The sequence below is a fragment of the Callithrix jacchus genome, chromosome 7 (assembly GCF_049354715.1).
Source record: "Callithrix jacchus isolate 240 chromosome 7, calJac240_pri, whole genome shotgun sequence".
In the NCBI taxonomy this organism is placed as follows: Eukaryota; Metazoa; Chordata; class Mammalia; order Primates; family Cebidae; genus Callithrix; species Callithrix jacchus.
Genome location: NC_133508.1, coordinates 32339184 through 32353895, shown reverse-complemented (window position 1 = coordinate 32353895; position 14712 = coordinate 32339184). Strand labels below are relative to the sequence as shown.

The following is a 14712-nucleotide window of genomic DNA, read 5'->3' as shown; positions in this document are numbered from 1 at the left end:
AACAATAGTCTTCTTATCCTCTGATTCACATACCAAGATTTCCAATGAGTCAAATGAAAACATCCAGCAGATGGACTCTGAGAAAGCTAGGGAAGCAATTTTGTGGTTATTGCTCATGGTCCTAAGTTAATAAGCTCAAAAAAGTTGGAGAGACTGCACACCGAGTTGTACCTAGTAACTATTCTTAGCCATAGACATTCCCGTAAAACTGGTGGACAGCCTGCAATGCAGTCAGTTATTGAGACTCATGCTTTCATGAAAACAATGTAGTGTCCTGGTGATCATTTTGCCCAGCAACTAAGGGATGTGGGTAGTGTGTGCCTTCACAATAAAGGGGATAATCTTGTTTAACTTGGCGAGTGAGAGGGGCATATTGTGGGGCTTATCACTACAGAATGCCTCCTTCAGAGAGCCTTGACAGGGCCCATATTGCCTAAGGAAGTGGAGGAAGGGGGACCAATGATGTAAACATCTGAAACCCTCTCCCTCCTCAGTTGGGCATAATTTTTGGCTCTCACAGGATTGCCACCCATGCTGAGCTCCCTGCTACTGAAAAACATGTTTGAGCCATCAACTACAAAGGCTATAATGGCCCCTTGAGCCACTCTGCTGTCTCTAAGGTCACTAATGGAGTGAGGACAGTAATGACAAGATTCGGCCAGACTCAGATCTCTAGTTTCATTTCATAGCCACCTCCACTAGTTACCTAGCTCAAATTAAACTTCCTTATAAGGTAATGTTGATTAATTTGTGGCACAATCCAGATCTTAACTGACAAATTTCTGGGCACAGAAAAAACATCTACCACCAAGATAGCAATGTGTGACCGGTGAGCAGGATGACCTAAAAATGGTAATTTGTCACCTATTCCTGGATGATCTAGTTAAGGGCTCTCCCCAAGAAATATCTGAGTCTAGTTAATCAACGATGGAGTCTGAAGTAGGATACTGATGGACTTTTCACCAAGGATTTCCTGGCCAGGTAGTGGGCCATGGGTCCCAAAACACAGCCCCACTAAATCCAGACTGTGATGACCCCCATGAATAATAAAAGTACTCTTCCCTCTGCACCTCCCAGTGATATTGAAATAAGTCAGAGAACCCTCCACTACTTCTGCTCAAACTTCGTGCTTTCAAAAATAAAAATTAAGAGTTAAGCCAAGATCCCTATATCACCAGCGGCAATCTGAGAATGTATGGTAAGGTTAGAATTTAAAGGGAAGGTGGGAGGAAACTGCATTTCTAGGGCCATTCAGATACTGGTGCACAGGTGGCTGTGATCCCCACAACTTCTGGGGAAAAGAAGTAATGCTCTCTGGATTTGCATCTGAGATCACCACCAATAGGACCCTTGGTCAAACACTACCATGAGAATATCCTTTCGGACAACTACAAAACTCTATTTTATTCCCCTCCCCCACCAAATGTATTGTTGGTATAAATGTATTTTCTATGTGAATCCCCACTTGCATTCATCCCAATCCCTGATGGGAACTTCGGCATTTAAGGTCATTTTAGTGGGGCATGTGGAAGAGTGTAAATATCCAGATTAATAGCACCTAGCACCTTTGTTTTCCAAAATAGCTTCCTAGGATAAAAAAGAAATGGCTGTTGTTGTTTGTTGAGCTTAATGAAGCAAAAGTTCTCCATGAGACTCTTTCTCCATTCAATAACTAAGTAGATCTTGTACATGGCCTCAGGTGCATAATGACTCAATTGATTTTGCTAGTCCAATGCCATATTACAGCTCTGGGCACCAAAGACACATGAGTCTATAGTTGTCATTCAGGGTATTTTCCAAACTGAGGGAACTTGGTTTGCAACAACTGACATCTCAAATGCCTTTCCACATCTTTTTTTCACTTAGATGTTCAGTTTAATTTTATATAGAATAAGTTTGAAAACATAACTGATATCCTTCCACAAGGCTACCAAACTGCTCTAAAACTGTCATCAATGCATAATGACCTCTAAATAAACTGGTCCCAAGGGGAGGACTAGCCTTTCATTATATTGATTATATCGTTTAAGTGGACTCAAGCAACGACATCACCCAAAAGGACTCGATGCTCTAATGACCCACCAGTGCCTCTTAGCAGGGCAATTAGTTCAGACAAGATACAGTTACCTAGTATCCAGATGAAAATGTTTGTGATTGATTTCTAAGGGGAGACATCTCATTCCAGAAGAGACCACCACGCTTTGACCCTTTCTAGTCTAACAAAAACAAGCCCAGGGTGGGGACAATGGCTCGCGCATGCAATCCCAGCACTTTGGGATGGATTATTTGAGGTCAGGAGTTTGAGATCAGCATGACCAACATGTTGAAACCCCATCTCTACTAAAAATACAAAAATTAGCCAAGTGTAGTGTCACATGCCTGCAATCTCAGCTACTTAGGAGGCTGAGGCTTGAGCATGGGAGACAGAGCACTTCAGTCTGGACAAGACAGTGAGACCCTGTCTCAAAAAAAAAAAAAAAAAAGTCCAGCAGTTAATGAAATTGTTTGGATAAATACATTCTCATTTTCCCTCCATGAGATCGTTGATGACATTAATTCATCTATGGGGTTACCAGAAAGTCTGTTTCATTTCAGTGGAGCCATGACCAAAAGGATGCCCTAGAGGCCCTTAAATAGGTATCCTAGGTTATCTTCCCCTAGGTTCTTATGATCCCCATTTGCTGTTCTGAGTTACAGATCTTAGGACTATCTTTGCTGATTGGTGCCTATGGCAGAAGGTCACAGGTCAGAGGTGCCCATTAAGTTGTTGGGCCCATAATTACTTTTGAGTTGGCTGAACGACACTTAACATTGAAAAGACAAGTATACATTTGTTATAAAGCCTTAGGGGGTACTGTGTGTCCTGCGGTCAGGAAATAATCTTAGGGCCAGAAATATCAACCAAACCATATCAGTATCTTTCCCTTTCTTCTCTAATAATTTAAGAGAATAAATTCACATTTTAGTCAAAGTGTAAAAATTTGTGAACCAAAGCAAAAATACCTTCTGATGAACTTACTTTTAAATAATTTAAAGTTAACTTTACTCTTTATACTTACTAGTAATTCTTTGCCCTTTGAGAGTTCTTTGTTCCTTCACTTGCATTTCTGATTTTGACACAGAGTCTTGATGCCTGAGTAAAAGATTTTCATCTGGTTCTTTATCATGAGCTACAGAAAGAGATGTGTTTAGTTCACTAAATTAAAAATAAATCTATATGAAAGCCATAGATTTAAAATTTACAATATGCAGTGACATTTTTCTCTCATTTTTGTAAAGTTATGAATAAATTGGCCCCTTTGATCTACATTTGAGTTACAAGTCTCAGCAAACTTTCTGTTCACTGATTGAAGAAGTTTACCGAACAGGTCAGTGGAATAAATTGGGCTTTTGGACCTGTCTAGAGTTGGATAAAAGGTACACACTTTTTGAAAGACAATTACTGGCCTCTTATTGTCCTTGGTGAATACTGAGCACATGACCATGGCTATCTGTTATAAGCAGAAAAACTAACCAAAAGTAATGAATACTCTAGCTCTTTTTCACTAGTTATCTTATGGTATTCACAGTTTAGATTCAAGGTAAAATTTCTATAAAATATATAATAAAAAACAGATTCATAAACTGAAGAAAAATATCTTTGCTGTGACTTATTTAAAATAATTTAAAGTTATGTGTAATTCTTATACTTACTGGTGAGTTGTTGCTCTTCAGAATTTTCTTGTTGCTTTACTTGCAATTTAGTTTTTGACATTGATTCTTGATGCTCAAATACAAGCCCTTCATTTGTTACTTCATTATGAGCTACATAAAGAATATACAGTTAATACATTTACTCCACTAAATTAAAAAATGGATCTATTGTGAAATTTCTATATTTCAAATTTATAAAACATTTACATGAGCATTCTCTTCACTTCTACAAAATTATAACTAAATTATAACAATGATAGATTTGATGAGAAAATGCTGAAAAGAATTTTAATGGCTGTATGTTGATGCTTTGTCATTTTATAAACATTTCTAGGAATCATATATAATTAAACTATATTTATCTTAGGGTATTTAGACTGTATAGATCATTCAGATGTCATAAACAAAACAATAAAAATGCACATATACAAGTTTATCATTATGGCATTATTTGTAATTACAAAATACTCAAAACCACATAAATGTTCAAGCATTGGATATTGGTTGAATAAGCCAATGTATATACTATAAAGTTCTAGGGGTGTCCAAGGGGAGAATACAGTCATGGATTCTTAGTTCCTGTTTCTGGTTGGGCCAGTAAAGGCCCTTCATCATTCCTCTTTTCCACTTATCACTAGAGACAGAAACTAAAAACCATGGCTTTAGGTTGCTAAAAGCCTAAAACGAAACAAAGCAGAACCATAACAACAACAAAAATAAGGTAGGTTGGACAAGCTTGCTATAAACTCTAGTATAATGAAAATTATGGTTAATAATATGGTACAAACAGCTATACATAGAGCTGTAAAAGCAATTGAAAAAAAATCTCTGTAAACTGACCTGGAAGTATTTCCAGGAGATAATGCTAAGTAAAAACAAAAAAAAATCTGAAAAAGGGAAAATGTGTATGCCACCTTTAAATAAGGAAGAAGGATAAATAAGAAAAAAAAGAAAGGAAATTAGAAAGATACTTAGCTTTACAAAATGAAACAGGTGAGATATAAGAATACAATACCGTTGATTACCTCCAAGATGGAAAGGGAAGGAATGGAACTTCTCTAAGTATACCTAGTATATTTTTTACTTTTAGAATCAGTTTCAGGTTCCATATTTTTCAATAAAAATAAAATCACAAAGGATAAGAAGAAACTAAAACTAAAAGCAAACTTAGTGAACCCATAAAAGGGAAAAAAGAACTCATACAGGTAAATCATCAGTACAATATTTAACACATGCCCTAATACATAGGCAAGTGCATGAAGAAGAGACTGTACGCACATCACAAAATATTTTCAGTAGGTTTGTTTTTCTAGAAGTATGTGCTAAGCAATTCTAAAATAATTTTGGAACCATAATACAATCTAGATTTTAATACCAAGATGGGTGACCAGAAGCAGCCAGTGTGCACTGCTTTCACAGGAGAGGAGACGGAGTGGCAAGTAAACTTATAAACTTATAAGTGGCAAGTGGCTCTTCAATTGGATCATCCAGGAGGCCACACTGGGATTCATCAACAATGAGAGGAGTGAGGCAGGACAACTGCCTGCCTGGGATTGGCACAGAGCCAAGGAAGCCTCCCTACCATGGGAAAGAAAAAAGTGAGTGTGTGAGGGCCCCTGGGGACACACACCTATGCCATGAACATTTGCAAACCTAGGCACAAGAGATGCTGCCCAACCCTACTTCGTGGGGCCCCCAGAATGACACAGAAAGCTTCATGGAGTCTCAGCAGAGCCGCTGTTCAGGTCCATGTGGAGCTCCAAGGGCTTTGTATTCCTGAGCACCCTGGGACCATCTGCCATAGCTCTGCCAACCAGGGAACCAGGGATCTTCCATGTGCCCCCGAAATAAGGGCCCCATCTAGGATATTGAGGAGTAGGCAGACTGCAGGCTTCCCCTCTGGGACACCTTACCAGGCAAAGCCCACCAGCCTACGTCCCCAGCATAACCATCCCCCTATCCCCAACCTGAGCACTTCCACTGGCTGCAGCTCTGCATTTCTCTGGGGTAGAGCTTCCAGAGATAACACAACAGGCTCACAGCTTTTGCCACTGCCACAGTCTCCCCAGTCCCCATGCTCTGAGGCTAAAGAGACAATATAGAGCTCAAGGACTATTTTAGGTCTTCAGCATGCCACACCTGCCATACAAAAAAAACCAGCCAGACTATTTTTCATGCAGGTCCTAGCTCCTGCTATTCCTCACTGGGCAGAGCCTCCTGGCCTCAACCCTCAGAGCAGCCACCTTACTTCTGCCTGATCTCTTCAGTCTGTGGCAGCTCTGTGTTTCTCTGGGGTGGAATTCCCAGAGGTAACTGGGAATCAGCCCCTCTGCCATTGCTACTGCAGCAGTACTCACCCTTGCTATCGACAAGCTGGGGAAGAAAAAAGAGCCTGAGTTCTTTACTTGAGCCTCTGGCACACCATGGCTGACCTACAGAGAAAAGACCAGACTGTCTTCCCAGTGAGCCCCCACTCCTCCGGCTCTTCACCAGGCAGGGCTTCCTGGCTTGGGCCCCCTCATACAGCCGCCTCACCATTGGCTGATTGTTCTGACTGGCAGTGCTCTGCCTTTAAAGTGGAGCTCCAAAAGACAAGTGACAGGGCCTATGCTATTGGCCCTGCCAAGTCCTGCTGCCCCAAACTGGGGAAAGAACAAAAAGCCAGAGTTTTCCCCAGGACTGCAGTGCACCTGGGAACGCCAAGCCAAGACCTGTGGCTGGCATTGAAGTGAAAGAGGTGCCCACACTCTCAGAGCACTGAGAAGGAGCATCGTTGCAAACACAAGGAAATGCAGAGGAGACACAGGCCTCAGTAAGAGCCTATTTACTAGCCATTATGCATAAGTGTCCTCTATTTGTTTGTACTCAAAACTACAACAATAAAAATACTTTGTTAACATACTTCCCTATGAAAACAAGAGCAAGAATTCAGCTACAAATAAAGCCCCTACACAAAGCCTCCGTGCTCTGAAAACATTCAGAAATCAATTGACTATACTAAAAATATACCACAGTTAAAAGAAATAGCCGCCAAAACAGGTAAGAAAGAACCAGTGCAAGAACTCTGGCAACTCTATAACCCAGAGGGTCTTTTTATCTCCAAACAACCACACTAGCTCCCCAGCAATGGTTCTTAACCAGAATCAAATGGCTGAAATGACAAAGAATTCAAAATCTGGATGGCAATGAGGATCACTGAGACTGAGAAGATGGTTTAAATCTAATCCAAGGAATCTAAGTAATCCGGTAAGACTATCTCAAGAGATGAAAAGCAAAATAGTCATTTTAAGAAAGAAACAAATTGATCTGATAGAGCTGAAAAATTCACTACAAGAATTTTATAACAGAATCAGAAGTATTAACAGTAGAATAAACCAAGCTAGGAGAAGAATCTCAGAGCTTGAAGACTGGTTCTTACAATTAAGCCAATCAAACAAAAATAAAGGGAAAATAATTTTTAAAAATTTAAAACCTCTAAAAATGTGGGATTATGTAAAATGACCAACTGTGGGATTATATAAACAGACTCACTGGAGTCCCTGAAAGAAAGGGAGAGAGAGCAAACAACTTGAAAAACATATTTAAAGATACTGTCCATGAAAATTTCTCCAACCTTGCTAGAGAGGTCAACATTCAAAATCTGAAAATTCAGAGAACCCCTGTAAGATACTACATAAGATGATCATCCCTAAGACACAGTCATCAGATTATCCAAGGTCAACATGAAACACAGGGCAAATCACTTAACAAAGGGAACCCCCTGTCAGGCCAAGCCTGGCCATTATAGCCTTGGTGACCCACATGTACACCTCTGGATGGTCCCCAGGAGCCATAAAGTCTGGAGTAACCAGATGGCCACAAAGAGAAGTGAAACAACTTGTTCCTGCATCAACTAATTGCTCTTCCCCTGCAACCTTCAACCATTGTTCCTGCTCAGCCTTGGGAAAACCCCCCTGGACACTGTGTTTCTCAAGAACCCCTCCCCTGTAACTATGTAATTTACTGCACCCTCACCTCTACTTGCAACCGATAACCCCCACCCTTATGATCCTGCCTGTTTGTAATAGATGACCCTGATCATGCATCCCGTGATGCCCTTCCCCTCCCTAAGATAGATTACCACCTTTAACCATTTGCCCCAACCTATATAATAGGATTGCTGGGTCAAATGGAATTTCTATTTCTAGGTCCTTGAGGAATTACCACACTGTCTTCCACAATGGTTGAACTAATTTACACTCCCACCAGCAGTGGAAAAGTGTTCCTATTTCTCCACATCCCCTCCAGCATCTGTTGTCTCCAGATTTGTTAATGATCACCATTCTAACTGGCATGAGATGGTATCTCAATGTAGTTTTGATTTGCATTTCTCTGATGACCAGCGATGATGAACATTTTGTCATATGTTTGTTGGCCTCATGTATGTCTTCTTTTGTAAAGTGTCTGTTCATATCCTTTGCCCATTTTTGAATGGGCTTGTTTGTTTTTTTCTTGTAAATCTGAGTTATTTGTAAATTCTGGATATCAGCCCTTTGTCAGATGGGTAAACTGCAAAAATTTTTTCCCATTCTGTTGGTTGCCGATTCACTCTAGTGACTGTTTCTTTTGATGTGCAGATGCTGTGGAGTTTGATTAGGTCCCATTTGTCTATTTTGGCTTTTGCTGCCAATGCTTTTGGTGTTTTGGTCATGAAGTCCTTGCCTACTCCTATGTCCTGAATGGTTTTGCGTAGATTTTCTTCTAGGGTTTTTATGGTGTTAGGTCTTATGTTTAAGTCTTTAATCCATCTGGAGTTAATTTTAGTGTAAGGTGTCAGGAAGGGGACCAGTTTCTGCTTTCTGCACATGGCTAGCCAGTTTTCCCAACACCATTTATTAAACAGGGACTCCTTTCCCCATTGCTTGTTTTTGTCAGGTTTATCAAAGATTGTATGGTTGTAGATATGTTGTGTTGCGTCCGATGCCTCTGTTCTGTTCCATTGGTCTATATCTCTGTTTTGGTACCAGTACCATGCTGTTTTGATTACTGTAGCCTTGTAGTACAGTTTGAAGTCCGGTAGTGTGATGTCTCCCGCTGTGTTCTTTTTGCTTAGAGTTCACATAGCTATGCAGGCTCTCCTTCGGTTCCATATGAAGTTCAAGGCGGTTTTTTTCAGTTCTGTGAAGAAAGTCAATGGTAGCTTGATGGGGATAGCATTGAGTCTGTAAATTACTTTGGGCAGTATGGCCATTTTCACAATATTGATTCTTCCTAACCATGAACATGGAATGTTTCTCCATCTGTTTGTGTCCTCTCTTATTTCGTTGAGCAGTGGTTTGTAGTTTTCCTTGAAAAGGTCCCTTAACATTCCTTGTGAGTTGTATTCCTAGGTATTTTATTCTCTTTGTAGCAATAGCGAATGGCAGTTCGCTCTTGATTTGACCCTCTAAGTCTGTTATTGGTGTATAAAAATGTTTGTGATTTTTGCACATTGATTTTATATCCTGAGACTTTGCTGAAGTTGCTTATCAATTTCAGGTGTTTTGGGGCTGATACGATGGGGTCTTCCAGATTATACTATCATGTCATCTGCAAATAGAGAGAATTTGGCTTCCTCCTTTCCTATTTGAATACCCTTTATTTCTTTTTCTTACCTGATTGCTCTGGCTCAAACTTCCAGTACTATATTGAATAGGAGTGGTGAGAGAGACTATCCTTGTCCAGTGCCAGATTTCAAAGAGAATGCTTCCAGTTTTTGCCCATTCAGTATGATATTGGCTGTTGGTTTGTCATAAATAGCTTTTATTATTTTGAGATACATTCCATCAATACTGAGTTTATTGAGGGTTTTTAGCATAAAGGGCTGTTGAATTTTGTCAAAGGCCTTCTCTGCATCAATTGAGATAATCATGTGGTTTTTGTTTTTGGTGCTGTTTATGTGGTGAATTACATTTATAGACTTGCGTATGTTGAACAAGCCTTGCATCCCTGGGATAAATCCTACTTGATCATGATGAATAAGTTTTTTGATTTGCTGTTGCAATCGGCTTGCCAATATTATATTGAAGATTTTTGCATCTATGTTCATCATGGATATTGGCCTGAAGTTTTCTTTTCTTGTTGGGTCTCTGCCGGGTTTTGGTATCAGGATGATGTTGGTCTCATAAAATGATCTGGGAAGGATTCCCTCCTTTTGGATTATTTGGAATAGTATCAGAAGGAATGGTAACAGTTCCTCTTTTTGTGTCTGGTAGAATTCAGCTGTGAACCCATCTGGATGTGGGCTTTTTGTATGTGATAGGCTCTTAATTGCTGCCTCTACTTCAGACCTTGTTATTGGTCTATTCATAGTTTCAGCTTCCTCCTGGTTTAGGCTTGGGAGGACACAACTGTCCAGGAATTTATCCATTTCTTCCAGGTTTACTAGTTTATGTGCATAGAGTTGTTTGTAATGTTCTCTGATGATGGTTTGAATTTCTGTGGAATCTGTGGTGATTTCCCCTTTATTGTTTTTTATTGCATCTATTTGGTTATTCTCTCCTTTCTTTTCAATCAATCTGGCTAGTGGTCTGTCTATTTTTGTGATCCTTTCAAAAAAACCATCTCTTGGATTTATTGATTTTTTAAAAGGGTTTTTTGTGTCTCTATCTCCTTCAGTTCTGCTCTGATCTTAGTTATTTCTTGTCTTCTGCTGGGTTTTGAGTTTTTTTAATCTTGCTCCACCAGCTCTTTCAATTTCAACATTAGGGTGTCAATTTTGGATCTCTCCACTCTTCTCATATGGGCACTTATAGCTATATATGTTCCTCTAGAGACTGCTTTAAATGTGTCCCAGAGATTCTGGTATGTTGTATCTTCGTTCTCGTTGGTTTTGAAGAACTTCTTTATTTCTACCTTCATTTCTTGGTTTATCCAGTCAACATTCAAGAGCCAATTGCTCAGTTTCCATGAAGCTGTGCGGTTCTGAGTTAGTTTCTGAATTCTGAGTTCTAACTTGATTGCACTATGGTCTGAGAGACTGTTTGTTCTTTCAGTTGTTTTGCATTTGCTAAGGAGTGATTTACTTCCAATTATATTGTCAATTTTAGAGTAAGTGTGGTGTGGTGCTGAGAAGACTGTATATTCTGTGGATTTGGGGTGGAGAGTTCTGTAAATGTCTCTCAGGTTTGCTTTCCAGGTCTGAGTTCAAGCCCTGGATATCCTTGTTAATTTTCTGTCTGGTTGATCTGTCTAATTTGACAGTGGAGTGTTAAAGTCTCCCACTATTATTGTGTGGGAGTCTAAGTCTCTCTGTAAGTCATTAAGAACTTGCCTTATATATCTGGGTGCTCCTATATTGGGTCCATATATATTTAGGATCATTAGCTCTTCTTGTATCGATCCTTTTACCATTATGTAATGTCCTTCTTTGTCTCTTTTGATCTTTCTTGCTTTAAGGTCTATTTTATCAGAGATGAAAATTGCAACTCCTGCTTTTTTTTTTTTTTTTTTTTTTTTTTTGCTCTCCATTTGCTTGGTAAGTCTTCCTCCATCACTTTATTTTGAGCCTTTGTGTATCCTTGCCTGTGAGATGGGTTTCCTGGATACAGCACACCAATGGGTTTTGGCTTTTTATCCAATTTGCCAGTCTGTTCCTTTTGATTGGTGCATTTAGCCCATTTACATTTAGGGTTAATATTGTTATGTGTGAATTTGATACTGCCATTTTGATGCTAGCTGACAGTTTAGCCCATTCGTTGATGCAGATTCTTCATTTTGTTGATGCTCTTTAGCATTTGGTATGTTTTTGGAATGGCTGGTACTGGTTGTTCCTTTCTATGTGTAGTGCCTCTTTCAGGAGCTCTTGGAAAGCAGGTCTGGTGGTGACAAAATCTCTGAGTACTTGCTTGTTTGCAAAGGATTTTATTTTTCTTTCACTTATGAAGCTCAGTTTGGCTGGAAATGAAATTCTGGGTTGAAAGTTCTTTTCTTTAAGGATGTTGCATATTGGCCCCCACTCTTCTGGCTTGTAGAGTTTCTGCCAAGAGATCTGCTGTGAGTCTGATGGGCTTCCCTTTGTGGGTGACCCGACCTTTCTCTCTGGCTGCCCTTAGCATTTTCTCCTCATTTCAATCCTGGTGAATCTGATGATTATGTGTCTTGGGGTTGCTCTTCTTGAGGAATATCTTTGTGGTGTTCTCTGTATCTCCTGGACTTGAATATTGGCCTGCCATGCTAGGTTGGGGAAGTTTTCCTGGATAATATCCTGAAGAGTATTTTCCAGCTTTGATTCATTCTCTTTGTCACATTCAGGTACACCTATCAAACGTAGATTAGGTCTCTTCACATAGTCCCACATTTCTTGGAGACTTTGTTCATTCGTTTTTGTGCTTTTTTCTCTAATCTTGGCTTCTCATTTTATTTCATTGAGTTGATCTTCGACTTCTGACATCCTTTCTTCTGGTTGGTCAATTCAGCTGTTGAAATTTGTGCATGCTTCACGAAGTTCTCGTGTTGTGTTTTTCAGCTCCTTCAATTCACTCATATTCCTCTCTAAGTTGTCCATTCTTTTTATCATTTCCTCCCATTTTTTTTCAAGGTTCTTAGTTTCTTTGCATTGCGTTAGAACATGTTCTTTTAGCTCATGGAAGTTTCTCATTACCCACCTTCTGAAGTCTGATTCTGTCATTTCATCACACTCTTTCTCCATCCAGCTTTGTTCCCTTGCTGGTGAAGAGTTGTGGTCCCTTGTAGGAGGCCAGGTGTTCTGGTTTCAGGTGTTTTCCTCCTTTTTGCACTGGTTTCTTCCCATCTTTGTGGAATTATCCACCTGTCATCTGAGTAGTTGTTGATTTTCTGATTGGGTCTCTGAGTGCACGTCCAGATTGTTGATGATGAAGTATTTCTGTTTCTTAGTTTTCCTTCTAACAGTCTGGCCCCTCTGCTATAGGACTACTGAGGTCCACTCCAGGCCCTGCTTGCCTAGGGTACATGTGTAGCAGCTCCAGAAGAGTAAGGGTTGCTACCAATTTCTTCTGCTGCTATCTTTGTCCCTGAATGATGCCCACCAAAGGTCAGTCTGATCAGTCGTTTGTGAGGTGACTTTTTGGATATGCAGGGTTCAGGGAGCTGCTTGAGGAGATTGTTTGTACTTTATACTTGAGGAGACAGTTTGTACTTTATAGGAGCTCAAGTGCTGAGCTGTGAGCTCCATTGTTCATTCAGGGCTGCTAGGCAGGTACGTTTAAGTCTGCTGCAGCAGAATTCATAAAGCCCCTTTTTTTCCTCAGGTGCTCCATCCCGGGGAGTTAGGGCTTTATTTATTAGTATCCCTTGCACTGTCCTGCCCAGCAAGGAGGCCTGTAGTGGTTATCCTTAGCTGCCATGGGCTCCGCCCTATTGCTGTGGGCTCTGCCCTGCTGCTGTGAACGCCGCCCTTCTGCTGTGTGTAATTCCCTGTAGTCCTGTTTATATGGGTGTGGTTAGAGCTGCCATGGTGATGATGGCCCGCCTCTGTAGTGGTGGACTTTCTCTATTGTGGCAGGTTGCCTTGGCAATGGCGGGTTGCCTCGGTAATGGCAGGCTGCATCAGCAATGGCAGTGTACCTCTGTAGGGGTCGAGTGCCTCAGTAATGGCAGACACCCCTTTCCCTCCAAGCTGCACCATCCTGGGTTCAGCTGTGCTTGCCATGAAACTCTCAACCCCGACCATTTCCAATTGCTGTTTTTGTGGGAGTGGGACCCACTGAGCCTGATCACCTGGCTCCCTGCCTTAAAGTCCTTTTTTCTTTTAAGTTGAATGGTTGACTCTCTTGCAGGTGTTCCAGTTGCCTGCTGAAAGGGCACCGGGATCTGGGTGATTTCCCTTGCAGTGACCCACTGAGCTGGCTGGAACCACGTTGCTGCCCAGGAATCTCCTAGCCTGGCTTTCTGTTTAAGTCCTGTTTAATCAGATGAATTTGCTAATCTGCCTTCTGAAATCTCCAATTGCCCATTTAACAGGGCAACCAAACCAGTGAATTTTGTACAGAGTGCCACTGCACTGTGGCCCCGGCCCAAACAGCCACATGGGCCAAACAGCCACACTGTCAGCCTGTGCAGCTCCTACACCTGGGAATCTCCTTGTCTGTGGGTAATAAAGATCTGCCTGGAAATGCGGCATGCACTCACCATCTGCAGTTTCACTGGGAGCTGCAATCCTGAGTTGGCCCTACAGAGCCATCTTCCACCCCCTCATTGGTAGTTGCAGTCTTGAATTCGACTCCTCTTCCCTTGGCCAACCAGGCTCTTGGGCATATAACATTTGTAGTCCAGTCACCTTAAGTTGAAAACCTCTTTATAGGGGAGGGGAGAGGCTGACTGTATTGTTCGGACAGTAACTGTATTGTGACAAACAATGACTGTATTGTTCAGTCACTGCCTCTGCCCAGACCACCTATAGTGTCAGGTAGTGGGGTAGAGAAAATCCTTAAAGAAACTTTTCACAGTTCTGACTCAGAATTCTGAACTTAACCGATCCTAGCCTTTTCAACACTGTGTCCCACTGATATAGGTCCAGTCAGTTGCTCCACCACAAAATTCAGATGTTAACTGACAAATTACTAGGCTGGAATAGCAGCTACTTCCAGCATAGCAATTACTTACCAGCTGAGAGAGTAATGGAAAAAATGGCAATTGAGAACTAATTCCTAGAAAATCTGAGCAAAGCCTTTCTTGAAGAGATCTTTTGTTACTGACAATGGAATCTCAAAGGAGGAGACTAATGGGCTCTCCATGAAAGCACTCAGGGATGTGTAGTAACCAAGGGGTGCTCAAAAGTTTATACTACTAGAGTACACATTATAATAGTCCATATGACTAAAACAAGTGTTATCACTCAGCTCCTTCCAGTGAATCTTTAAATGAGTCAGAGAGCTTGGTGAAATTTACCCCAAATTCCCTTAGCTTTCGAAAGTGAACAAAAATATGGGGTAGACCAGGTCCTTATGTTCCCATTGAGTACCCAAGGACCTCTTCTAAGAAAATTAATGAATTGGGAGATGGGAAAGAAGTACATTTCTT

General features: G+C 40.9%; 1 protein-coding gene across 1 annotated transcript in view; it reads right to left on the bottom strand.

The window, feature by feature from the left end:
• Positions 1 to 14712, bottom strand: part of CCDC7 (coiled-coil domain containing 7) — a 467329-nt gene that overhangs the window by 231815 nt on the left and 220802 nt on the right. Inside the window, exons 23-24 of the mRNA XM_078329853.1 lie at positions 3694 to 3804; positions 3060 to 3170 (exon numbers count right to left, since the gene is read on the bottom strand). Coding sequence (XP_078185979.1) covers positions 3060 to 3170; positions 3694 to 3804 — 222 coding nt within the window. The remainder of the gene's footprint in view (positions 1 to 3059; positions 3171 to 3693; positions 3805 to 14712) is intronic.